This window comes from Lemur catta, chromosome 3, assembly GCF_020740605.2.
Source record: "Lemur catta isolate mLemCat1 chromosome 3, mLemCat1.pri, whole genome shotgun sequence".
Classification (NCBI taxonomy): Eukaryota; Metazoa; Chordata; class Mammalia; order Primates; family Lemuridae; genus Lemur; species Lemur catta.
This window is the reverse complement of record NC_059130.1, coordinates 118,468,455-118,495,182: the sequence shown is the minus strand read 5'-3', so window position 1 is coordinate 118,495,182 and position 26,728 is coordinate 118,468,455. Positions and strand designations below refer to the sequence as shown.

Genomic DNA, 26,728 nt, shown 5'->3' with positions numbered 1-26,728 from the left:
CATTGTGTATATATACCACCTCTTGTTTGTCCATTCGTCCCTTGATAAACAATTAAGCTGATTCTACATTTTAGCCATTGTGAATAATGTTGCAGTAAGTAAACACAGAAGTGCAAATATCTTCTGGTTACATTTTATGTTTTTGCCTCACCCAAGCCAGGTTTAGAGGCATGCCCTTCCCCTCTACAATGCTCACTGTGTCTGTGACCATTAGTTGTGAGTTTACCCCCCAACCCCCTAATCCCTAGAGAATATTACTACCGTGTGAGCACCATAATATTGATCAGTGAGTACCAATTTGACGGCGAGTACAGGTGGAGGCTTTCCTCTGATCTTGTGATACCTCACTGTGGATAATGGGCTCAAGCTCAATCCAGGAAAATATAAGAGGTGCTACATCACTGTCGTTTCTTATAATTGAGTAATACTCCATTGTATACATATACCAAATTTTAGTAATCCACTCATGAATTGACGGGCACTTCGGTTGTTTCCACATCCTTGCAATAGTGAATTGTGCTAGCAGCCATGTTTTAAAAGTAAAAAGAAACGGGTGTAATTAATTTTAGTAATATATTTTATTTAATTCAAATTATCTAAAATATGATCACTTCAACACATAATCAATATACAAATATTAGTGAGATAGTTTACATCCTTTCTTTGTACTAAGTCTTACAGCAATTTGCACCACCTCAGGAGTTCAATAACCACATGTGGCTGGTGGCCACATATGGCTACCTCTCCTCACCATATGGGAGAGCTGGGGCTTGGAGCCTTCCCTGCTGGGTCTCCTCCCTGCAGGAGACCCGTTTACTGCTCCCTGGGCCCCCAACACAATGAGGGGCCCAGGGATCTGACATGTGAGCTTGTACAACCTCCCCTCCAGCCTCCTAGGACTGTTGTGAAGATTAGATAAAACGACGGATGTTAGGTACCCAGTTCATTGACTGGCACTTAGTAGGAGCCTGATACGTTGCTGTTTGTTGCTGTTCTTACTTCCTCAAAGGCAACTGAAGGGCAGCGGGCCCAAGCTTGCTTCTGTCTCCTGGGTGAGTCGCTTCACCCTAACAGCCCGGTCCTCTTGAGAGCACTTCTCTAAGATTACAAAATGCAAGTCTGGATTCCAGAGCTGGCAGAGGCCGTGGGGTCAGGCTCTGGGGCAACAAGCGAAAGAGCGGGAACCTCTAATCCACGCCCTTGTTATTTCACCCCTTGACAGCTGGAGGCCCCGCCCCGCCCCACCCTCCCTGGCCGAGCGGGCGCCGGCTGGAACTACAGCCCCCATGATGCAACAGGAGTGCCGCGGCCCTACGCCATCGGCTTGCGACGCCCCGGCGGCGAAGTGGCAGCTGAGGCACCTCTCAAAGCGCAGAGCCCCGGGACCTCCGAGACATAAGGAGTAGTAGGGTGGAACCAGCTGAGCTCGGAGTCTACCGGCTCACGCCCGCCAACCAGCAAAGCTGCGGCGGGTGGCGACGCGCGCATTCCCCGCCCCTCTCCCTGGGTGGCGCTTGTTGGTGACGTTGTGAGTGTGATGGCCGCCGCGAGGCCGGGAAGGTGAAGGTGAGAGGGCGAGCGCGCCGGGGTGGCGGGGACCGGCCCAACCCAGCCCGGCGAGCCGTGAACAGCCTGGCGTGGGCCGGTGGGACGCTGGGGCGCCGGGGGTTCGGGATCCGGTCGGGCAGGTGTCACCGCTTTCCCGCCTCGCGGCTGGTTCCTCCGCGGCCCTGAGAGGAGGGGGCGGGTCGCGGGACCTGGGACTGGAGGTGGAGGCCCCCGAAGCTTCTCTTCGCACCGGCCTTTCCACCTTTCAACAGGACATTCCACCCTGCCTGTCCCCATTTTTCATCAGCCCTCTTCATTTTGCCAGCATTTACTCAGCACATGGTAGGTGCCCACCCTCACCGCGGGAGCGCCCTGCCCTCCCCCACTTTGGGAGCTTTTTGTGCTCTGGTTTCGCCGTCTGTTTACTCGTATGACTTCTCGCCGTAGAGTAAGGCCGTTGAGGGCAGGGACTGTTTCATATCCATTCCTAACCCTGGCGCCTGACACACATACAGAAGGCACGCAGAAAATGCTGAATAAATAGCTGTTTGGATGCACGAAGGCAAAGCTGGTTGTCCCCCTCTCTTGCCCTATTTCTGCAAATTTTCAATCATCTCTCTCCCTTCTCTGAGAAAAGGGCTCTGATTATCCCCTACCGGCCCCCAAGGGGGTGTGAGGGCTGGAGGGCAGCTCCGTATAGTTAAAAACAAGTGAGCTGTGGAGTCAAAGGGAGCTGGTATCTCAATTCCCAGTTTGGTCACTTCATTGGCAGTCAATAAATCTTCCAAGTATCCCCAGGCTCTGTTTGCCCCATAGAATTGAGAATTAAGTGAGATACTTTACAGCAGCTGGAACACATTGGCTTTCAATAAGTTCCACTTCTCTTCCTCACTCCCACCCCTCCCATCTCTAGTCAGCTTTGTCCTGGTTCTGCTCCCTCCTCTCCCCTCCCTCTCTCTGGACGTACCTTTACCAGGGCCCCTGCAGGGACCTCCCTGGTGCCTTGCACCAGCACATGGCTGAACACATGTTTGTGCACACCCATGCTTGGCCCCACTTCTGTGTTGTTTTTCCCCAGGACACTTCCTCACATGCCAGCCCAGTGAGTAATCTTCCTTCGGCATGAGTTTGGCTCTAAAAACCTGATTAGACATGTTTTGCACACCAGTGTTTTTTTGCCACCTGATGCCATCTCCCTTTTCTTTTCCAATAAGTCAGGACTGGTGGAGTTGGCACAATCGGTAGTCAACCTCAACCTGAGACAGGACAGAGAAGAACTCAAAATCTTTTCATCTTTTTGACTCCAGCCATGTCTGTGATGTCCACCCTGTGAAGATCTCTCATCATCCAAAAAAGTAAGTGGTAGCTGTGACTTTTGGTGCCCTGGATCTGGGGTGAGTGGAAAGGGGTGTGTTCTTCCGGCCTGCTGGTGGCAAGTCTCTTGGATGGGGTCTTCTTTGTGCAGAGCCAGAGCTTTCCAACCTGTGTTGAAAAAAACTACTGTATCTCCTTTCTACTTCCGTGGAAGATTTTGCTGGTTGCTGAGAGAGCCTGTTTAAAGGTTGACCGTTTAGAAAGTGGCTGGGATCTTTGCACCCTTTTATAGCTAGAAATAAAATTTTAGAAAAGAAAAGAAAGTGGAATCTCCTGGGCTCCCGAAGAGTTAGTCTCTATCTCCCTTGTGTGGTCTTCTCTGCTGTGCTAGCTCTTCTCCCCCTTTCTGCTCAGCAGAGGTTGGCTCTTTAGCACAGCTCTTCTAAGAGTCTGCTCTGTCTCCTTTACCCTGTATGCTCTTTTGTTTCGATTTCTCAGCTTCTCCTCTGTTCCAGTTGTGCCAGCAGACGATCCACGGATCCATTTTATTTTCCCTGCTAGGAGTTGCTGTACGTAAAACTGGGTAAGGAGGTGGTGTGGATTCAGGGACTGTGCTTGGGATCCAGACACATCTTGCAGTGAATTTTGCTACTGCCGTCCCTACACCCAAGATGCCTAATACTCCTCAACTAATAACCTAGGTTGAGGCAAAGCTTTTGATCACTTTGGAGTGCTAATAGCAGTTCCATTTAGAATTGGGTTTGTTTCCGTCTACTGTTAATATCTGTTAATACTGTGGCCCTGGCACCTTTTTGGGATGGGAATGGGAGAGCCAGGATAAATGGGCCTTTCCCTAAAGTGTGATCTTTGGGATTTTAAAAACTATTTACACAGAAGAAGGGTTTCTTCATTGAATAAAATTGGTGAAATGCTGCATAAAGTACAGTTAAGCTGCTGTCTGTACAACAGGCCTTCCAAACTTTTTACTGTGCTCATGTGCTCCATTGGAGGGGGCTGGTAACAAAGTGTTACTATTTTACAAATTGATTCTACTGTGGAACCTTTTTTACTTGAAATTTTGAGTGCAGCTGGAGTCCTGTGAACTACACTTGGAAATGCTGCCGTAAACTCTCTGAAAACCATGTCTTTAGGCGGTCACAGAAGTTCACAGTGTGCTACTTAGCGTGTAACTAATATTGGAGTTGGACTCGTGGGCCCAGCTATGCTTGGGGGATGGGCTGCACGTGCCTGCGGTGAGCCCTGTGGTGCAGGGGGGATTATCAGGGCTTTCCAGAGGAGGAACGGGAACCCAGCTGCCTCCCACCACTTTGGAAGCGTAGGGAGCCAGCAGTCAAAGCCCCAAGATAATGGGTGCCCTTTCATGGCTTTTGTGCATGTATTTTGCAACTTTGGTCCTTTTGTGCACGTACATATGTCCAATTTGCTGTTGGGAAGGATTATATTTCAGAATCAAAAGGTTTGTTCAACTCTCTTGACTGAGCTCCAGATACTAAGAAACAAACACTTAAATGCTTAACCTAAAGCTGCTTTTGGTGGGGGATACAAACGGGGTCTCACTAGATTGCCCAGTCTGGTCTCAATCTCCTGGCCTCAAGTAATCCTGCCTCTGCCTCCCAAAGTGCTGGGATTGTACATGTCAGCCACCACACCTGGCAAGAAAACTGCTTTTTAAGAAGAAAGTGGATTTGTGAATCCAGAGATGGAAGGTATAAGGATGGTACACCCCTCCCAGGGGGTAATCACTTCTTCCGTATCTCTCACAGTTGTTGGGAAGGAGGGTAGAAATGAAAAAGATCACTGCTTTGTTTCAGAGACTGTCTCTCTAGAAGCTCACCCCTAGGCTAGGACACAGGGTATGACAAAAAACCAAAAGCCTGAGGCTGGGTATGGTGGCTCATGCCTGTAATTCTAGCACTCTGGGAGGCCGAGGGGGGAGGATTGCTTGAGCTCAGGAGTTTGAGACCAGTCTTAGCAAGAGTGAGACCCCATCTCTACCAAAAATAGGAAAAATTAGCTGGGCGTGGTGATGCATGCCTGTTGTCCCAGCTACTTGGGAGGCTGAGGATCGCTTGAGCCACTGCACTCTACCCAGGGCGACAGAGCAAGACTCTGTCTCAAAACAAACAAGCAAACAAACGCCTGATAAGGTTATATATCTTCTGTGAAGATGTCAAGGAAGGCTTCATGGAGGGGGTGACACATGGGTCTGGAAGGACAGGAGGAATATGCCAAATGGGTGAAAAAGAAAAGAGGATTCCAGGGCAGAAAGCAGCACATGCAACACAACATGTTGTGTTGAGATTACAACATGTAATCTCAGCTTGGGAATTAGCAGAGCCAGAGAAATCAGACAGAGTTTAGAGGGGTTGGCAGTAGGTTTCACACGAGGGGTTTGGGGTATCAGCTGCAGGCAGGGTGATGGTAAGAGCAGGGCAGCTCCCAGATTAGCTGAACTCCTGGCAGACTTTGTAACCTAAAACCACTAGGCTCTACTAGTGTGCATGCCTTTGAATCTTGCACTTACCGAACACTAACGCTTTGGTTTCATTGACTTTGGGCTTGCAAATGATGACTAGGATTTCAAAGCATCTGTTTCTAAAAGCACAGCTGATATCAGGGAGCTTGTTTCCTGCCAGCTAGTCACTTCTGGGGCTGGGTACTGCTGTCCTCCCCCAGCAGTCCTGCTTATTTGATCTCCATGGCAGCGGGTGAGGGAGCAGTGGGGTGTGTTGGCAGAGTTGCCTCTGCCCTCCCTGAAGGCTGGGTGTTCGTGGGGAGAGTCTTGCGATCTTGCTGGCCGAGCTTATTAGTATTATTGCTCTATAACATGTAAAGCTACCGTTGAGCTCTTCCTGTGTGCTAAGCGTGTAGCTTGTATCATCATTTTTAGTCTTCTCACAGTTCACGTCATATCTTGTTTGTTGTACACATGAAGAAACCAACATTTTGAGATTAAATAACTTGCTTAACTTTAAACAATCCAGAAATAGTACAGTCACAATTGGAACCCAGCTGAGCATGATTCCAGCAACTATCATGTGCAGCGCTACATCACGCTCCATCCCAGAACCCCTTCTTTTCCTTTTGGGTGGTTTTCCTCTTCTGCCTGTCCACATCCCCTATTTCTCTAAGAGTCTTACTGGCGGTACCACAGCAAGCCTGATTTCAGCGCACTCTCCTTGGCTGCGTTGGTGGAGTCAGAGTGTCATTTTCTTTCCAATTTGCTTTCTTGGACCTCTGCTGTCCTTATTTAAGCCCTTGACATGCGGCTTCCATACTAAGAAAACATCTCTCATCTTTGTGGCATTATGCTGAGGAGGTGTAGAAACAGAAGCAGGGTCACTTCCTTCCCTTATGTTTACAGGAATCATTAACATTGCAACAGAATTTGTAGATTTGGGCAACACATGTGGGGTCCCATCTCCCTGGGCCCGTTTCCTACCCACTGGTTGGGATGGTTAGCTCCTAAGAGCCAGTTTTGGCGTTTAGTCTTCGTGGACTTTTCCCAGCTGTTCTCTCTGCTTCTGAGAACCTTGCTCAACACCCTTTGGCCCCACTTGGAAGTTTCTCATGTGTGCCCACTCACGAGCCACACCTCCTCTCCCAGCTGAAGAGAGTCAAGTGCTGCTGGGTGGAGAGCGGATGGCCCTGTGGTTAGGGTGGCTGGGGAGGGAGTGACAGACCTGGCACACACAGCTGTGCACACTGCCCCCCATCCTTGCAGGGACCTTTTCCTTTGACTTCTTAGCATGTGAGTGCTCTGCTCGGGAAACAGCTCTCTCCATGGTGGGAACTCTGAGGAGGGACCTGGCAGGGATTCACTTTTGGGGTCAGGGGTTCCCGGCCACACCTGAGTGCCACCTTCTCTGGTGTGTCTGCCTCAAGACCTCTATTACTTTGGAGTCAAGTCTCACGGCCCCTAAAATGTTATTGCTGTTTGAAAAAATAGGCTACAAAGACGTGTTCGATTAAGCGAGAACAAGAGAGCTAGCCACACAAAAATAGAATGTGCCAATAGATAAGATGTTAACAGTGCTTATCACAAATTGGCAGGGTTATGGATTTTTTTCCTTTAGTTTCCTGATTTTCTACAGTGGACATAAAGGGAAGTAAACTGTAGAAGTAGACCTCTTTTACTTGACAATCACCTTTCCTCCCCACCCCCACTAAAAAACAAACCCTGTTAGGAATTAGGGCCTTTGGGCTCTGGGACAGCAGAGTGACCAGGGAAAGGGGTGGGAGTCACTGACCTTGAGCATCTCTTTGCTTTCTGTTCAGTGCTTTTTCTTAGGAGATTATGTGTAGGAAATAAGTCAGATTTCTCTCATGCTTTTCTAAAGCTCAGAGGAGGCTCTGTGTGTTACCTCCCAATTCTTCCCTGTCTCTCTTAGGTGGGGGTGGCAGAACCCGTCACTGCTCATCTGGCAAAGAGCTGCCAGCACTAGGGCAGAACTCAGGGCCCTGGCTCCAGGCATCTTGCTGCCCATGCTGTGTGACAGCGAGACTGGCCAGTGTCCTGAGAGGTCCCTTCCTACTCCTGGGACTCTGGTTCTTCTCTTGCCATCCTTTGATCCAGTCCTGGAGGGCCCCCTATTTTTGGTGGAACGTAGAGCTGGTCCCAGTTCTCCCCACCACACCTGCTGTACCCCTAGCAGAACGTCCCAAGGTGGGTGTCCCTAGGCTCACTCACTGGCTTCTCTTGCAGCGCGATGTCCCTGCTCTTCTCTCGATGCAACTCCATTGTCACAGTCAAGAAGGATAAGAGACACATGGCTGAGGTGAATGCTTCCCCACTCAAGCATTTTGTCACTGCCAAGAAGAAGATCAATGGCATTTTTGAGCAGCTGGGCGCCTACATCCAGGAGAGCGCCACCTTCCTTGAAGGTGAGATGGGCGCCTGCTCAGCCAGGCGCACTCTTAACTGATTAGATATTTAGGTAGCAGGATTTGGTGGGGGGCGGGGAGTACAGCTCTGCTCCCGGGGAACTCATGCCCACACGGCCCCAGCAACCTCTGCTCTTGAAATCATGTGGAATTGGGGTCTGCGGAGATTGGGCCAGGAAGACAGGAGCTACCATTTAAGAAGTCCATGTATTTTGTTTCATTTAATCCTGGGAGGGTAGGTGAATCTTACCCCATCTAAAAGGCAAGCAGATTAAGGTTTGAGAGTTGTCTGAAACCTTGTAAGTGACAGAGCAGGGCCTTACCCAGGTGTCTCCAACTCCAGAGTTAATGTGTTTTCCTTGGCCCAGTTCTGGCTGCCGTTCATACAGGGCACTGCCTGAGTGTTGCTTGTCCCTGACCAGGATGCCCTCTGGTATTTTTAGACTGGCAATAGGACTATGAATAGGAAATGCACGTCACCTGTGCCTTTTCTCCTACTTACTAATTTGAGCCCAACCTCTAATCCCTGGTCTACCAGCAGAGAAGGGGTGGTTTCCAGGGCTCCACTAGTCTGGGTGCCAGCTCCAGCACTGGCTACCTCGGGCTCCCTCTGCAGAAGGGCACTTTGGCCCCAGGTCCTGAGATTGTCTGCCCTTGGCTTCCTCATTTGTGAAAGGGGGGCTCAGATGAGAACAGGGGTTTTCAGATTCTAGTCTGCAGAACCCTAGAAGTTCAGTAGTGGTGCCCCAGGGGCTGACCCCTGGCCCAAGTGGGCCACCTTCTTTCCGTTCAGCTTTTGGCTAGAGCAGCTTGGCGTCCCGGTTGTCTCCACCTTTTGGCTGTAGTGAATAATGCTGCTATGAACATGGGCGTACAGATACCTGTTCAAGTCCCTGCTTTCAGTTCTTTTGCATATATACACAGAAGTGGAATTGCTGGATTATATGGTAATTCTATTTTTAATTTTTTTGAGGAACCACTGTGTTGTTTTCCATAACAGCTGCATCAAATAACAGTTGTGTTGTTTGCTAAGCTGCTATATGAAGTTACCTTTAAAGAAAGGGATTATGTCCAGTTTTATTCCCCTGTCCTTGCATGATACTTTATGCAAGAGAAGGTGTTCCCTAAATATTTGGTGAACTAAAAAATCTGAATTTTAAAGTTGTATGGTTAGTGATTGAAATTATCTCAATTTACCTGTTTATTCAGCAGTAGCTGTGGTGTGCTGGCCCTGTGCCAGGTGCCGGGCATGCAGAGATGGGGCAGACCAGGCTGCTGCCCTCCCAGAGCCCAGACTAACTCTCTGATGCTCTGAGTCACTTACTCAGATGACGCTGTGAACAGACACGTGCTCAGTGAGGGTGTTTATGTGATGCGTGCTTTGATTTCTCTCTGCATGAAAATAAGAAGCCTTCCCTATTGGTTAAACGGAAGGGAAAGAGCTAGAGTGATCCTGAGCTGTGTTCGGGATCGCTCTGGGTTTGGGAGAGGATGGTTGCTGCCTGGGGACTGTTCTCTAAAGGGCAGGCAACAAGAGTTGTGGGCCTGCTGGCTGTTGCTTTTAAATGTAGCCACTTGCTTGGGAGCAACTTCCTCTGAGGGGCATTCCAAAGGCCATGCCCAAGTGACCATAGAAGGGACGAATGTTGATGGGTCTGGATTGATGGTAGACATGGTGGTGAGGGGGGGGGGGCCTGTTGGCTCGTTCACTTCCTTTCATGGCACCGGGCAGGCTCGGACATGCCACTTGTCATGCTCCAGATGCTTTGGGAGTGTTCTCAGGCTTGGGGCCTGCCGACCTGGTGGTTCTCAAGAGTGTGCTGAGGGACCAAACACCCATCTGCTCCCTAGCCAGCTGAACCACCCACCTGGTGCAAGTCCTAGATGGGATGGGGCAGGATCTTGCTCAGTATAGATTGTTAGCCATCTGCCTGTCAAGGGCACTGGGAAAAGGCAATGCAGTGATCAAACTGGCTGTTATGTAGCAAACATTTGTGCACCTGCTGGGTGCTGAGAGCAGATAGTTTGGCCCTCATGGGGGAGATGACACAGAGAAGTGGGGGAAGTACAGGGTGCTGTGGGCGCACAGACAAGGAGGACCCAACTCAGGTTGGGGGATGTGGCCAGGGAGGGCTTCCTGGGGGCAGTGCTGTCTAAGCTAGACCCAAGGCCAAGTGGGAATGAGCCAGACTGCTCCACGGCAGTGTGTCAGCGGGTGAGGGAGGGGGTTTGGGCAGCAGTGAGCCAAGCTGGAGGGGTGAGGAAGCTGGTGAATTTGGGGATATGGTGAGCGGGTGTGTGAGGCAGGGGGTGGCAAGAGGCTAGGTGAGGCCAACAGTGCCGGGGCAGGAATGGCCTCATGAAAGGATGTGGAGTGGTCAAAAGCCCAAACTCAGGAGCCGGGCTGCCTGGTTCAAATCCCGGCCCTGCCATTTCCTAACTCTGCCGTGCACATAACAAGGGTTAGATGAGAGACTGTGTTTGAAAAGTGACTAGAACCGAGTGCCTGGCATGTAGTGAGAACTTTGTAGTATTTGTTAGGGAAAAATACGCAAGTAAAGGATGGCAGTTAACATTCAGGTATTCATCTTCTGCCAGCCACCACTCTTAGCACCTTGTGATTCAATTCATTTGACCCTCACAACGGTCACGTGAAGTACATCCTGTTGCCATCTCCGTTTTACGGCTAAGGAGACTAAGACCCAGAAAGGTTCATTTGCCTGAGTTCACAGCGAGGAAGTGGTAAGAACCAGCGTCAGAACCCAGGCAGTCTTGCTCCGAGGCCACAGTAGGGGATCTGGAACTTCAGCCTGGCACAGCAGGGGGCCACAGAGGTAGGCTTGGGATTCCTCTGACCACATGGTGACCCATTTTCAATCCCCACCTCCAGACACCTACAGGAATGCAGAACTGGACCCCGTTACGACAGAAGAACAGGTTCTGGACGTCAAAGGTTACCTGTCCAAAGTGAGGGGCATCAGCGAGGTGCTGGCCCGGCGGCACATGAAAGTGGCTTTTTTTGGCCGGTGAGTCCTTGAAGCCCTCACACCTTTCTTCCAGGCTGGGTGGGAGGGAGGCACTTTGTGCAGGATCACAGTCAGAGCCCCACGGCAGGGAGCAGCGGACATGCTTCAGAGTTCAGCACTCTCCTTTTTATTTTTTAATTGCAGTAAAATACATGTAATATAAAATTTACCATCTTAACCATTTTTAAGTGTATAGTTCAGTAGTAAGTATATTCACATTATTGTGCATCCAGTTTCCAGAGCTTTTTCATCCTGCAAGATTAAAACTCATGCCCATTAAACAATAATTCCTCATCCTCTCCTCCCCCCAGCCCCTGGCAACTACCTTTCTACTTTCTGTCTCTGAGTTTGACTACTCTAGGTACTTCATGTAAGTGGAATCAGACAGTATTTGTCTTTTTGTGATTGGCTTATTTCACTTTGTATAGTGTCCTCAAAGTTCATCCATATTGTAGCATGTGTCAGAATTTCCTTCCTTTTGAAGGTTGAGCAATATTCCATTGTGTGTGAATATACCACATTTTGTTTATCCATTCCTCCTTCAATGGACACTGGGTTGGGTTGCCTCCATCTTTTGGCTGTAGTGAATAATGCTACTGTGAACATGGGAGTACAGATATCTCTTCAAGTCCTTTCTATTTTTAATTTTTTGAGGAACCACTGTGTTGTTTTCCGTAACAGCTACATCATTTTACATTCCCACCAGCAGTGCACAAGGATTCCAACTTCTTCACGTCCTTGCCAGCACTTATTTTTTTTTGACAGTGGCCACACTGATGGGTATGAGGTGATATCTCATTGTGGCTAATGATTAATGATGTAGAGCATCTTTCATGGATTTTTGGCCGTTTGTATATCTTTGGAGAAATGTCTATTCAAATCCTTTGCCTATTGTTTAATTGTGTTGTTTGGTTTTTCTGTTGCTGAATTTTGGGAGTTTCTAAACATATTCTGTGTATTGATCCCTTATCAGATACACGATTTGTAAGTATTTTCTCCCATTCCCTAGGTTGTCTTTTCACTTTGTTGATTGTCTCCTTTGATGCACAGAAGTTTTTTATTTTGATATAGCCCAATTTGTCTATTTGTACTTTTTTTGCCTGTACTTTTGGTGTCATATCCAAGAAATAATTGCCAAATGCATTGTCATGAAACTTTTCCCCTCTGTTTTCTTCTAAGAGTTTTAGAGTTTTAACCGTTTGCTCTCCTACTTGTTATATTTCGAGGTCTAGTAGATACCTTTAAAAAAAAAAATCAAAATCCAATACAGGAAAAAAAGGCACCTAGACAGATTGGATACTAGGCACACAGTGGTAGCCTGGGGAATAGGCACTGTGCCCAGAGTCCTGTCCCTGATGACCTGTGACCTCAGGTATGGCCGTCCATTCCTCTGGGCTGTCATTTCTTCATCCTCACCTGGCGGGTGTGGCCCTCACTCAGGTGAGCTAGCAGGCTGCCTGTCTCACTGGATGCAGGTAAGGCCTTTGTGGTTCTGTTTGAGGGATGTGGCTGGGAGGCTTCAACTCCGAAGGAGAAGGACTGTGTTTAACACAGATCGAAAGCTCTGAAACCCAGAGCAGATGTGTCTGCAGAGCAAAGGGCTGGGATGGGTCAGAACGCTAAAGTGGTCTTCCCTTCAGCCGGCAGTGAGCAGCTGGACTGACAAGGTGAGAAAAGAGAAGCAAAATAGGCTCTGTGTGCAAAACCTTGGGTCGTAACAGAGGCTGTTTAGACTGAGGAAGACACCCCTGGGGCCTGGGTCAGTGGTATCAGGTAGGCCTGGGTTATCCTTTGAAGACAGGCGGTCTCTATAAGTGATGCTGAGAGGCGTCTGGGTTACTCAAGGGGCAGGGTGAGTGTGCAGGCAGCTCACTGTGCGGGCCCCTTGCACATTGGTCTGAACTGACGAACCAGGGACACGTCACAGGCTCAAGCTCAGGGATGTTTGTCTGTTTTATTTTATTTCATTTTATTTATTTATTTTTTGAGACAATCTTGCTCTGTCACCTGGGTTAGAGTGCCATGGCATCAGCCTAGCTCACAGCAACCCTAAACTCCTAGGCTCAAGTGATTCTCTTGCCTCAGCCTCCCAAGTAGCTGGGATTACAGGCGCGCACCACCACACCCGGCTAATTTTTTCTGTTTTTATTGGAGACAGGGTCTCGCTCTTGCTCAGGCTGGTCTCGAACTGCTGAGCTCAAGGGATCCTCCTGCCTCAGCCTCCCAGAGTGCTAGGATTACAGGCGTGAGCCACCCTGCCTGGCCTGCCCGCTTATCACCTATTTTAATATAATAAACATAGAGCACCTACTCTGTGCCTCTCTCAGCACGGTCTGGGCACTGGTGACAATGCAGAGAACAGGACTTTGGCCATTCAGGCCGGTGACTACATTGTGAAAGCCAAAACCGCTGATATTGGTGGCTTCACTGACCGCCATTATTTCCTTCTAGGACGAGCAATGGGAAGAGCACCGTGATCAATGCCATGCTCTGGGACAAAGTTCTGCCCTCTGGGATCGGCCACACCACCAATTGCTTCCTGCGGGTGGAGGGCACAGATGGCCATGAGGCCTTCCTCCTCACTGAGGGCTCAGAGGAGAAGAGGAGCGTCAAGGTGAGGGTGCTGGCCTGGCTCTCCGCCCTGGGCACCCTGGCAGGGCAAGTTGTCCACTGTGAGAGGGCTGACCCTGCCTCTAAGGAGAGGGCAGGGCCTCCCTGCAGTCGAGTGTGGGAAACTTTCTAGACAAGCTTTTTTGAGGATGTGAGAGAGCTTTTGAGAGGCTCAGAAATGTGCAGCACCAAGAATGTGGACTTTGTGGTTCCTTGTGTACCTCTGAGCAGGCTATTTGACGTTCTCTTAACTAATTAAGAAAGAGAGCGTGTGCCTTGTTCTTCCTTGGGATATTGCCAGGGAGGGATTCCTGCGTTTGCTGTGATTCTGACACCAGCCAGGGACTGATACACTTTGATTTTTCTGAGAGGCAGCTGCATTCTTGTTTGGGGCCAGATGCTCAGTCTGGCTCATAAAGAATTAATCAGTGCAGAACAGACCCAGCTTAGGACGACATCGGGAAAGAAGCTTCAAAGAGGAGTGAAGAAAGTTGGTCCTTATGGACAGCTCCTAGCTCTTAACTTTTTATACGTGAAATGAAAGAAAAGGGGTAGCAGATTGGCAGCAGTCCCAGGCCACTGTGCTGTGGCCACGCGGCACAGGAACTTTCCTGGCTGAGTGGCTCTTCCTCGGCCTGATCCTTTCCCTCCTCCACCGTCAGACCGTGAACCAGCTGGCCCACGCCCTCCACCAGGACGAGCAGCTGAATGCCGGCAGCCTAGTGAGTGTGATGTGGCCCAACTCCAAGTGCCCACTTCTGAAGGATGACCTTGTGCTGATGGACAGGTAAGGGGGAAGGTGCCCTCCTGGGAGGTCCTACCTGGGTGACACTGGGTCTTCATTTCTGGATAATCTAGGCCATCGCACCCTGGGCACTGTCTTTGCTCTGTGTAGGCATTGCAGCCTTTCAGGTGGGCCCAACCCAGTCCTCCTGCCTCTTGGGTTTCCTCTAGGGCTTGGTTACTGTACCCGTTGGCACCAGTGCCCTGTGGAGTCCCAGAGATGGTCTGTAAGAGAGAGAAAGTTCTCAGCCTCAGCCCTGGCATGTGTACTGGGGGCAGGAGCTGTGGTGGGGTCAGTGGTATATTTCCTCTCTCTTGAAGGAGCACTTTGCCCCTACTTTGTGGACAGGTGTAACTATACCAAGAAATACAATACTGCAGTGTTTACCTGGACTCCCATAAATACAAAACTTTACCTTAATTGTATATTCCCAAAGTAAAATTACAAATCATCATGTTTTTGTAAAAGTAATACTTGTATGTGCTTAAAAAGCACCTTTCCAGGCAATGCAGAAGGATATGAAATGGAAAGTAAAGACCCCCCAGCAAGGGCCAGGCCTGCTTTCTCCCCGGCTCTGGCCTTGTCCTCCCTTGCCTGGCTGCCTCAAGAATCCCGGATCTGTTCTCAGCAGGAAGAGTAGGGCTTGTGCTCTGTGCTTGACGATGTTGCTTTACCCCTGTCACCTTTAGCCCTGGTATTGATGTCACCACAGAGCTGGACAGCTGGATTGACAAGTTTTGCCTGGACGCTGACGTCTTTGTGCTGGTGGCCAACTCGGAGTCCACCCTGATGCAGACGGTAACTCCTCTGCCTTCTCCCCGGATCCCAGCACCCTCCTGGGCAGGCGGCAGGTGGGCCTTGGCTGGCAAGCCCCTCCTCCACTGAGGCCCTACCTTTTGTCTAGGAAAAGCAATTCTTCCACAAAGTGAGCGAGCGTCTCTCCCGCCCAAACATCTTCATCCTGAACAACCGCTGGGACGCATCTGCCTCGGAGCCCGAGTACATGGAGGAGGTTAGTGCCTCTATCTGGCAGTTTGAGGATGTTACCCTGTGCGAGTGCTGTCTATCCAGGGCTGCTTCATGCACCCCACATCTAGTGACTTTCCTGAATTAATTTCATCGCCAGAGATTTCCCAGATATTCTCCTATGATATCTTCTGATGGCCCTTAAAAACACTCCTTTCCCCTCTTTCTTTCACTTTCCTGGATGGATCCCCTCCCAAGCAGCTTTCCCGCAGGTCTGAAAAGCACCCCTACCACATTCGTGCCTCTCTGGGGCCAGTGGTCAGTTTAGTTTATAAAAAATTAATACAGGGCAGGCTCAGCTTCAGGAAGGCATTGGGAAAAGAAACGTGAAAGAGGAGCAAAGAATAATTGGTTCTTACTGACAATTCACAACTCTTTATATTTGTGAAATGGAAGAAAAAAGGGTAACAAACCAGGTGCATGGCATGCACCTGTAGTCCCGGCTACTCTGGAGACTAACGTAGGAGGATTGCTTGAGCCCAGGAATTTGAGACCAGCCTAGGCAACATTATCACAAAGGTGGCGGGGGCGGGGGGTCGCGATTGGTGATATTGGATGAGCAGGCCGAGTCCAAATTCTGGCTGGTGCTTGGCAGTGTGACTTTGGTAAATTCCCTGACCCTTCTGGTAATCCAGTTTCCTTACCAGTGTGACAGGTATAATAAATGGACTTGTGGAGGGGGTGAAATCTGTTAAAAGTGCCTGATGCATGGTAGTGTCTACCAGAGGCCATTATAAGTTCTAGCAGTAGAACCCTAGGACGTCAGAGCTAGAAGGGATTTTCTGCTGGCACCCATGAGACTTGGCTTGTCAGGGCACAGCACCCACGTTTAGGTTTCTTGACCCCCAGGTTCCTTTCCTTTTGGGGCACCAAGGTGAGACACTGTGTGGGCTGTAATAAGAGGCAGTTGGGTCATGTTTAAGCATTTCTGCTGGCACATGAATAAAATATCTTTGGCAGGCTCTCCCCCAAGCATCAGTCCGGAAAGCTTGGTGGCTAGAGAGCAGAGATGGTGGGAGGTGTTTCACTGCATATGTTTGTATCTTTGACTGTTGAGCCACATGAATATATCAGCTATTGTTTTAATACAAGAGGCAGTTGGGGGCTGTGGGCTCTGTCAGGAGGGGCCCACCTGCACCCACCCTGGTCACATCTGTTTGGGCTCCAGGTACGGCGGCAGCACATGGAGCGTTGTACCAGCTTCCTGGTGGACGAGCTGGGCGTGGTGGATCGAGCCCAGGCCGGGGACCGCATCTTCTTTGTGTCTGCCAAGGAGGTGCTCAATGCCAGGATCCAGAAAGCCCAGGGCATGCCTGAAGGAGGTAATGATGGGAACAGACGTCCTCCTTTTCCCCGATGTTTGAGATGTGCGGTCTCGTGCTGAGTCTGTCAGTAGAAAACCATTCTGAGGATGAGATGGTGAGAGGAGCCTTCAGTGAGCGGCTCTCATCTCCAGCAGTGGTTTGGTTTGGGGGGATTTCACTGGTTTCCTCTGCTGCCCAGTTATTTCCTGGCTAATGCAGTGCGATCCTCCTAGGGGGCGCTCTTGCAGAAGGCTTTCAAGTGAGGATGTTTGAGTTTCAGAATTTCGAGAGGAGATTTGAGGTAAGTCCTTTGATTCTGGTATCTGGCGGTTCTGTGCCTCCCCAGCTCTCACTGGCTGTGTCCCTGGCAGTGAAAGCCAGAGCCTGGCCCTTGGCTATGAGTCCCAGGTGGCCCACACCTCCCTCGGTGCCTCTGTCTGTTTCAGGAGTGCATCTCCCAGTCTGCAGTGAAGACCAAATTTGAGCAGCACACAGTCCGGGCCAAGCAGATTGCAGAGGCAGTTCGCCTCATCATGGACTCTCTGCACATTGCAGCTCAGGAGCAGCGGTAAGAGCCCAAAGCTGCAGACAGGCACAGAGGGGTGCTGGGAGGTGAGGGCCCCACCCCTGCCTGGGCAGCTGGGACAGATGTGCTTTGATGGCAGAGCTCAGTCTCTGGGCTCCTGTCCAGGGCCCTTCCCCCCGGCCACCAGACTGTGTTACAGCCGCATGGACAGCCAGGGGAGGAGGGCTACTGGGTGCCTGATTGCCCTCCCTGGGCTGTGCAGTGCGGTCCCCTGTGTTGGAGGCCTCAGCCCACACCTTCTGAGCACTGCAGCCATTCTCAGAGCCTGAACACGGTTTATAAAAATGACAATTTTTGGAGAAATTTAAAATATAGGGCCAGGTGCGGTGGCTTACTCCTGTAATCCTAGCACTCTGGGAGGCCAAGGCAGGAGGATCACCTGAGGTCAGGAGTTCAAGACTACCCTGGGCAACATAGTGATACCTCATCTCTACAAACAATAAATAAAATAGCCAGCTGTGGTGTCCTGCATCTGTAGTCCCAGCTACTCAGGAGGCTGAGGCAGGAGGATCGCTTGAGCCCAGGAGTTTGAGGTTGCATTGAGCTATGATGATGCCACTGCACTCTAGCCCAGGTGACAGAGCAAGACTCCATCTCAAAAAAATAAATAAAATGAAATATAGAAAAATACAGAGAATGATATGAAAATACCTTGCTTTCACCACACAGAATTGACAGTGTTTTCTTTGTATTAAATGAAAATTAAACAAAGAAATGTTAAATGCCCTTTGATTCTTTAGACCCTGTCCCAGTGTCACTCATGCCCTCAGAGATGCCATGATCATGAATTTATATAGTCCTATCACCCATTTAAAAAGTACTTTTTAACATAAATCCTAAAGAATATGTAATGTTGCTTTGTACACGTTTTAAATATACAGTGTGGTATCGGGTGTGTCACTGCACCTTGCTTTTTCCACTCAACGTTGTTTTCCCTTTTATCCTCATTGGTGCACTTAGTTTATGTTTGTTTGTTTGTTTTTGAGACTGGATTTCTCTGTCACCCGGGCTAGAGGGCAGTAGTGTCATCACAGCTCACTGCAGCCTCAAACTCTTGGGTTCAGGTGATCCTCCTGCCTCAGACTCCCGAGTAGCTGGGACTACAGGCATGTGCCACCATGCCCGGTTAATTTTTTATATATATATTTTTAGTTGTCCAGCTAATTTCTTTCTATTTTTTTTTATTAGAGATGGGGTCTCACTCTTGCTCAGGCTGGTCTCAAAATCCTGGCCTCAAGTGATCCTCCCACTTTCGTCTCCCAAAGTGCTGGGATTACAGGCGTGAGCCTCCCTCCCCAGCCTCTAGTTTATGAATATTAATTCTGTAGCTTGTTCCACTCCTCATTTTCCTGTTGACTGATTTTTGGATTTTTTTTGCCGTTGCAAACCCCACTGCAGCAGACATCTGTTGGTGTGTGCCTTGTGCACCTCCGTGAGGCCTTTCTAGGGTTGATTCCTAGAGGTGCAGCTGTTCTATCTTAGGGTACGGGCGTTTTCAGTTCTGCTTGGTTTCACCCTCTTGCTCTCAGCACAGCTGTATGCACTCAGCACACCACCAGCACTGTCCCTTCAGGCCTGGTCGTTTTTGCCAGGCCTCTGGGTAGAAAGTAATGCCTCTTTTTAATTTCATTTCCCTGATTACCAGTGAGGTTGAGCATCTTTTTCCTGTACTGATTGGCAGGACTTGTTTAAACCTCCTTATAGCACCCTCCCCGCTCTGCCGCCTCTCCTTCCACATGGAAGGCTGAAGAGTGATTGGGCGGCGGAGGTGCCTCCCTCCCACCTGGGAGGGGAGAGGTCACTGCCGAGGCCAGCAGGGGGTGGGGCCTGTGCAGGCTTTCTGGTGTCTCCTCTTGCTCCTCTGCATAGTTGGGTGGGAACATGGGATTCTAACCAGCACTCTTTCTTTCCTTTCAGGGTTTACTGCCTGGAAATGCGAGAAGAGCGGCAAGACCGGCTGAGATTTATTGACAAACAGCTGGAGCTTTTGGCTCAAGATTATAAACTTCGAATTAAGCAGATTACAGAAGAAGTGGAAAGGCAGGTGAGAAATGAGGAGGAAGCGCTTAGGGAGATTTGGACTCAGAGTAGAGTCCAAGTGCTCGAAAAGTGAAAAAATGGGCTTTCTGGGGGTTTGTCAGCCTTCTGGAAGTGGAAGGAAATTGTGGCTCTGGTTCAAGAATACGGAGCCTCTCCTTGTCCTGTTGTGTGTCACTATGTGACCCACGGCACGTCCCCCTTCCTTGGGGCCTCTTCCATGTATCACGTGGGCGTTTGATCAGCCAATTTCTCAGGTCCTTCCACCTCCAAGGCTTGGATTGCGTAGGTCAGCTGGGGGACTGCCAGTGTGAGCGGAGGGTTATCCAGCCCGCTAGAATCTGTCCTGGTGCTGCGCGATTGAACCACGTCTTCCCCTGATACTTAACATTGCGCTTCCTTTTCCTGGAGGTGTCAACTGCGATGGCTGAGGAGATCAGGCGCCTCTCTGTGCTGGTGGATGAGTACCAGATGGATTTCCACCCTTCTCCGGTAGTCCTCAAGGTTTATAAGAATGTGAGTCGTGGAGCCACAGGTGTTCTTGCCAGCGGGCCCCAGCAGTGAGTCAGCGCCTGCTGGTCTGGGTCAGGGCCTGCATGTGGAAGTAGAAGCCACCCGGTGGGTGTGGGCTGAAGGAAGTCTTGCTGGGGTGCCGCTTCTCCTAACTCCCTCTTCTGGGCGCAGGAACTGCATCGCCACATAGAGGAAGGACTGGGCCGAAACATGTCCGACCGCTGCTCCACGGCTATCACCAACTCCCTGCAGACCATGCAGCAGGACATGATAGGTTCGTGCCACAGGAGAACTTGGGACCTGGGGCTCTGGGGCTGCCCAGAGTTCAGATTCAGAGACCAAGCTAAAGATGTAATGACTTTCCTTATCTGTTACCTTTGGTGATGATTCAACCCAATACCTGCAGGTTCTGGGTATGTGTCGTGAATTCATGCTATGCATGGCATCTGGGAGCCCATCCTGTGTTACCACAGGGGACTGTCATAGGCTGAGAGCTTGGCTTGCTCCTCAAATCCCATGAGGCATAGTTGTTAGCAGGTGTGGAGCCTCAGCCTGCACACCCTGGGAGAGCTAGCCGCCTGCCGTGAGCAAGGCTTTCCTAGCCCCGCCAGCCACTCGTCCAGGGTGTGGTCCCCAGGCATCCTTGGCAGTAGCTGGTGGCACTTGTTCCAAAGGCCAGACACTGGTGTGGCACAGGGCTGAGCTGAAACGCGTTTTCCCCGTTTCTTTCCCTGACAGATGGCTTGAAGCCCCTCCTTCCTGTGTCCGTGCGGAGTCAGATAGACGTGCTGGTCCCGCGCCAGTGCTTCTCCCTCAGCTACGACCTGAACTGTGACAAGCTGTGTGCCGACTTTCAGGAGGACATCGAGTTCCATTTTTCACTCGGATGGACCATGCTGGTGAATAGGTTCCTGGGCCCCAAGAACAGCCGTCGAGCCTTGATGGGCTACAACGACCAGGCAAGCAAAGTGCCTCCCCACAGGGGCATTTCAGGAAGTCAGCCTGCACGCCGCCCCCAGACACACAAACCATTCTGAAACTAAGGTTGACAGCTGTGGCAGTGTGTGCCACCACGTGTACACCACAGTCAGGATTTTTGCCACGGAACAACCTGGCCTTGTTCTAAGCAAAATTATTTGTGAAATGACAAATGCTAGCTGTATTTTTTTCTAATACACATTACAGTAAGTATGTAACTATTAAAAAGGTGACCTTTAAAATACCCACATATCTACCACCATTTTGAAATTTAGATTTAAAAAACATCCATCTCTAAACCACTTGAATTGTTGCATGTACTGCTGTGTGTACATGCGCCACACGTTGGGAAACTGCCTACGTGTGCCAGGATGGCCACAGCTCACACCTGTGGCATCCCACAGCACTCAGGTTAGGAAGCTTAAACCCCTGCAGTGAGCTGTGATTGCATCACTGCACTCCAGCCTGGCAGAGACCCTGTCCTTTAAAAAAAAAAAGGCTTAAATCAATCCTCCTCTGCTATATTCAAGCTCGTTTTCTCACTTTTTACCTTTTGGAAATGGAAGAACCACTCCTGTGTCTCTGTCCCAGCTCCCCTACCTTTGAGGGTCGCTGAGGGTTTGCATAAATGAGGTACTTGCCACGTCCTTCTCATGGTTTCTCTCTTCAGGTTCAGCGTCCTGTCCCTCTGACACCAGCCAACCCCAGCATGCCCCCCCTGCCACAGGGCTCACTCACCCAGGAGGAGCTCATGGTTTCCATGGTTACTGGCCTGGCCTCCCTGACGTCCAGAACCTCCATGGGCATTCTCGTCGTTGGAGGAGTGGTCAGTGACGAGTCCTGCTTGGGAAGGTGGGGGTGGAGGGCAGGCGGGAGGGGACTGAGGGCTCTGGTGGTGGCCCTGCATTGGGCCACAATTTCACAGTGAGCTCTGTGATTCCTCATGTCTCGGAGACTCTTCACTGTGATCTCCTGGGGAGCACTGACTCCCTAAGTTTCCCTCATTCCCAACTGGAGATGGTCCCTGCCCTTCTGGTCTCGGTGGGGTGAAAGGAGACACTGATCGGGGGCTCCAAGTAGAAACACCAAGGCTCCTTGTGTGGGGCTCTTGGGACAGTCCTGCTAGGGACAAGCGCAGCAGGAGGTGGGGGTCACAGAGAGGCTCCGCTCCGGGCCAACCGTGTGCCTTTGCAGGTGTGGAAGGCGGTGGGCTGGCGGCTCATCGCCCTGTCCTTTGGGCTGTACGGCCTCCTCTACGTCTATGAGCGTCTGACCTGGACCACCAAGGCCAAGGAGAGGGCCTTCAAGCGCCAGTTTGTCGAGTATGCCAGTGAGAAGCTGCAACTCATCATCAGCTACACTGGCTCCAACTGCAGCCACCAAGTCCAGCAGTGAGTGACCCTGTCATCCTGAGGGGAGGGCTTCCCTCTAGGTGGGGTCAGCAGCCCCATCTCCCAGCCTGGCCTGGAGACCCCTGGGTCCTGACATCATGGGCCGTGGGCCTTCAGTGTGCGGTGCCAGCTCTGAGGCCAGGGACGGGAGAGGGGTCTCTCAGGGACACCTTATATCCTGGGCTGGGACCAGGTAGGTCTCTGGTCCTCCAGGGGAGGAAGAAGTGGGACATTCCTGGTAGGCGTTTTCAGAAGTTGCCTCAAGGGCTTGGGCTGTGGATGTAGCTTTGCAGTTCTCCATCCCAGCCCGTGCCTCATGCGCATCCTGGGTCACGTGGGGTCTGTTGCTCGGTCTGGGGAGGGGGACCGTGCCAGCTTCCCTCTTTTTACTGCCGTGTGGCAGACCCTTTGCCAGGCATTTTGCACCTAATGTTTTATTTACTCCTCTTACCCTTTGAGGTAGATGTTGTTTTACTTACATCTCCTTTTTCAAAATGAGGAAACAGACGTGAAGAACAGTCATGTGTCCTCCTTTGAGGATGAGCAGCAGAGCCAGGTCTCTCGTGCCCAGGCCAGGGGGCGCTGCTCTGTGCCACTGCCTCTCACGCTCTGGGGAGCTGAGTGTGTTTGGCTGTTAGGATTATTCACAGTTCCAGCAGGAGGTGGGGTCCTGCCAACCAGGGCCAGTGGAGGGCAGAGCTGCTGGCAGGGGTGTGGACAGGCCCAGCTGCCGCCTCCCTCTAGGTGATTTGGCCACCTGTGTCCTGCTCAGACAGACACAGGGTTGATCCCTCCTCTCACCCCCTCAGGGAACTGTCTGGGACCTTTGCTCATCTGTGTCAGCAAGTTGACGTCACCCGGGAGAACCTGGAGCAGGAAATTGCTACCATGAACAAGAAAATCGAGATTCTTGATTCACTTCAGAGCAAAGCCAAGCTGCTCAGGTGAGGCTGGGCTGGGGGCCAGGGGCAGTGGCCTCCAGTGTCTTGGCCGTGAACGTGAGCCTCTCTGGTGGGGATTTAGCTCGCTCGTCTTAGATGGGTGCCCGAAGGGTGCCAGCGCTGGAGGCTCCCCAAGACGCAGCATCACTGCCCCCCAGGCGTTTGCAGGGAGGGGCGTGGTGACATCACAGGAAGCAAGTGTGACAGTACCGAGAGGTTGTAGCTCCCAGGCACCGTCTGTCTAACTGCAACAAACGCTTGGCCTGTTTCTTTCAATCTTCCACATCCCTTGAGGGGCAGATCATCAACTACTTTTTAAAACAGGAAAATTGGTGCCCACAGCAGTCCAGGAACTTATCCGGAATCCCACAGGGAGCAGTGAGGCCAGGAGTGGAGTCTGGTGTGCTTGGCCCCAGGGGCCTCTGCGCCCTCCACACTGAGTCTCCGCGCGCTGGGCTGGCCCCACCGCGCACACCTCGTTTCATCTCCCTTTGAGCCCGTGGGGGAGCACAGCCCCGTTTACCCACAGCGAAGCTGGGTGCTTGGCTGGGGACTGGTAGGGTCAGGCTGGAGCCCAGATTTCTGTGGGGTCTGTGTTGAGACACAGCTTCTGTCAGCAGTTCAAGGGAGCCCCAGCTTCTCTCCTGCTTCTCACGTTTGGCCAAATCACTTCGGTTCCCTGCGTTTCATTGTTTTCGTTGTAAAATGGGATTTCACGACACAGCCACACAATGGAATGTAAAAGTGCTCTGCAGAAGTCCTCAGCCCACTCAGCCCATGATAACATCAGCACATGGGGACCCTGTACTTCCTGCCCCCGCCCCTGACGTCAGAGGCCCGCCTGCAGCGCAGCAGAGCCGGAGGGGCGATGGCATCAAAGGGTTTCCGCTCTAGCCCCCTGGCCAGATCGGTGGGCTTTCCCTTCCTTGACTGTGTGGATGTGCCCTCCTTGCCCACCACACCGGGCACAGCCATCTCCTAGGGACACAGTGTTCTCCCTGGGGACAGTGGGTGGGGGTGCCTGCTGCTGCTCGTTGGCCACAGGGACAGGCTTGAACCGGGAAAGGGCCTCTGGTCAGCACCCCATCCCCTTGCTTGGCAAGCAGGAAAACTGAGTTCCCAAGGGTTCGGGGACTTGCCCATGGTCCCAGGTGAAACAGACATGGGCTTGAGAGTCAGAAAAGCCTGACTCGCAGCTTCCTCGATCATAACTGTGTGACCTTGGGAAGTTCTGTAACCTCTCTGGGCCTCCTTTCCTCATCTGTAAAATGCGAGTAAAGAGGGTTATTGGAGGATGAAGCGAGGCTACTTGTCAGGTGTGCTCAGGATGGCTCTGGTGGGTAGTGCTAGTCTCACCTACGATCAGCTGTCATGGTTACAAAACACCGTTTCTTTGCAGGAATAAAGCTGGGTGGTTAGACAGCGAGCTCAACATGTTCACGCACCAGTACCTGCAGCCCAGCAGATAGTGGGCGGCCCAGCGGAGCCCGTGCGGAGGAGGGTGCTGCTGCCAGCCCCCGGCGCGTGTGGGCTCCCCCAGGGGCACGTGCGGGCTCCCCCAGGGGCGCGTGCGGCTCTGCCCCTGGCCACTGTCGAGAGAACGAAGCACCCACTGTCCATGCCGTTTTGAGCCCTTCAATGCTAGTTATTCCCCCCCTTTTGCCTGCCTTTGCAGGAAGATCTGGCTCATAGCCCTAAAGGAGACTTTGTCACGACTGGACAGCACGGTACCAAGGAGTTGCAGCGAGGCTGCGCTCTGCCCTGTCAGGTTCGGTCGATGGAAAATCAGGGCTAAGGATCCCAGCACTGCAGAATGCCACACTGACGCCTTCCTGGTGTCAGGCACACACCCCACCTTCCTCTGCCCTTGCACCCCTGCACCCCCGCGCCCCTGCAGAGAGAGGCTACCTGAGGGATGACTGGATTTTCTTCCCAGAAGTATCAGAAAAAGCTCCAAGAATGCTGAGTCTGTCCCAGAAGGACCGTGGCTTGTGTCCATGTGGTCCTTCAGCGTCAGAGCTCCCTCAGCTCACTGAGCTGCCAGGGGGTGGGGGTGGGAGGCGAGGGTCCCTGTGCCCTGGGCTGAGACTGAGGCAGGCCTGTGCTGGGAGGGGCGGGAAAGAGGAGCCTGAGCAGCTCAGAGGAGGGGGCGTGTCTGATGGGCAGTGCTATTGGAATGGGTGGTCTTCACCTTGATGAGGAGCAACTTGCCTCTCTTTTTGTCATTGTGTCCCTTCCTCTAGTTTAAGTCCTTGCCTGTGGGGGCCTATTTTTATCGTTGGTGGAAGTTGGTTTGGTGCAGGTGGTTAAAGGATGTCGTAGAAGGATGGAGGGTGGAAGGTGAGGAGGCTGGGGGGAGTGGTCCCCACCCAGGATGGCCGGAGAGCAGGCCCTGCACGTGACCTCACTGTGCACGGGGCTCGTGGGCCTGAGAGCCCCCGCTGTACTAGCTTGGTTGCATCCCTGTTATGCCCCTTAGGAGACACGGCTCCATCCCCAACCCTGGCCATGCCCCAAACTGCCCTTGGCCACCAGTCCCCTCCTATGCCAGTGATTGCCATCGGCCAGGGGATGGTGTGGGAATCCAGTGCCCATCCTCCCAGCCTCACTGATCCCCGGAGTCTTGATTGGCACACTTGTCCTTGGGTTGACTTTGAGAAATTTTTCCTGTTGTTGAGTTTTGGGATTACTACTGGTCAAAGTGGGGGCAGGCTCCTGTCACCGAGGTGTTAACTGTGGGGAAAACGGTGTTTGGGTGACAAGCCTTTGCAGCACAGGTCGGAGAGTTTCCCGAAATAAGTAACACTTCTCCCAGAAAGCAGCTCACAGGGCAGGGCCCTGCAGAGAGTGAAGTCCGATCCTGTTGGGTTTGAGTCCAGTCACCACCTGGCTTTGGGGAAATGAGTTGATGGCCCCCGTGCACTGGTAGGTGGCAATGCAGGTGACGTCTTCTCCACATACCCGCTTGTGCTTCAAACCTTCAGTCTACCCTGTTTGTGGGACAAAATGATGGACTGTGCCAAGGCCGACGTGCAGTTAGTGGGATGTTGTGTGTGTTTGCCAGTCCTGGATGTATGGGGCACCCTCACACCTGTCAGAGAAGATTAATGTCACACAATTCCAAAGGATTTTGTGCTCTTTTTGAAAAAAAAAAAGAAAAAAAATTTAGAATAAACAGTAATTTTTTTCAATGTTTCCCCTGGGGAATGAATGAAATTTTGAGCTTCTTATACAGTAAGTAAAATTAAATTTATATTACAGAGGGAGAGACCCTTTCTGAAAGAAGTGTGACAAAAAGCACTTTAATTTAATGCTGCTAACTTTGTTCTCTGTTTTTATGTTCATTTGCTGGACTGCAAGATGTGCTTGACACAGTGAGTTCTCTGACGCATTTAAGGTGATGTATTTGCCTGAATTACTCCTGTATCATTGCTGGTAATATTGGAAACTAAAATAAAACCTAGTTGGAAACCCTCTGTGGGATCTCTGCCTCATCATTTTACCGTTCTTGTGCAAACTCTTCTTGGAGGTAGCCAAGCCTGCAGGCTGTGTTTTCAAGTGACCTTAACTTTGGGGAAAGTTCCCACTGTAGTCTGCCAGCGAGTTCCTCTTTATTCTTGGAAGGAATCTCATACTCTCAGAATAAGTGTGTAACTGATCTTTAAGAAGATTGATTTCTTTACAGATTTCTCTATAATGCCAAACCATTCATTTTTCACTTAATAAGTAAATGACTCAAACTGGTCCATCCTGCTCTGCCTTCTG

The 26,728-nt window shown here is 51.1% G+C and overlaps 1 protein-coding gene across 6 annotated transcripts; it reads left to right on the top strand.

Moving 5' to 3' along the window:
- Nucleotides 1-1,396: 1,396 nt before the first annotated feature.
- On the top strand, nucleotides 1,397-26,439 carry MFN2 (mitofusin 2). 6 transcript variants are annotated; one of them, XM_045546110.1, is made up of 20 exons: nucleotides 1,448-1,566; nucleotides 2,856-2,903; nucleotides 3,361-3,445; nucleotides 7,589-7,767; nucleotides 10,658-10,793; nucleotides 13,245-13,407; nucleotides 14,066-14,190; nucleotides 14,877-14,985; nucleotides 15,092-15,199; nucleotides 16,382-16,535; nucleotides 16,751-16,818; nucleotides 16,964-17,085; nucleotides 19,021-19,147; nucleotides 19,552-19,656; nucleotides 19,825-19,927; nucleotides 20,392-20,612; nucleotides 21,302-21,457; nucleotides 21,826-22,022; nucleotides 22,832-22,966; nucleotides 24,363-26,439. In XM_045546110.1, the coding sequence occupies exons 4-20, from the start codon at nucleotides 7,593-7,595 to the stop codon at nucleotides 24,430-24,432; spliced, it is 2,274 nt and encodes a 757-aa protein (XP_045402066.1). In that variant the 5' UTR covers nucleotides 1,448-1,566; nucleotides 2,856-2,903; nucleotides 3,361-3,445; nucleotides 7,589-7,592; the 3' UTR covers nucleotides 24,433-26,439. The 6 variants fall into 6 exon arrangements, with proteins under 6 accessions (XP_045402060.1, XP_045402066.1, XP_045402061.1 ...); XM_045546105.1 differs by having other exon boundaries at nucleotides 2,763-2,903; nucleotides 3,378-3,445; XM_045546109.1 differs by having other exon boundaries at nucleotides 2,763-2,903.
- The last annotated feature ends 289 nt before the right edge of the window (nucleotides 26,440-26,728 follow it).

What these genes read in the sequence shown, in the direction of transcription:
- MFN2 (XM_045546104.1), top strand. Translation starts at nt 7,593, where the DNA reads ATGTCCCTGCTCTTCTCTCGATGCAACTCCATTGTCACAGTCAAGAAG. An exon ending in TGCAGCCACCAAGTCCAGCA is followed by an intron (nt 22,023 to 22,831) that starts GTGAGTGACCCT and finishes TCACCCCCTCAG; the next exon opens with GGAACTGTCTGGGACCTTTG. An exon ending in AGCAAAGCCAAGCTGCTCAG is followed by an intron (nt 22,967 to 24,362) that starts GTGAGGCTGGGC and finishes GTTTCTTTGCAG; the next exon opens with GAATAAAGCTGGGTGGTTAG.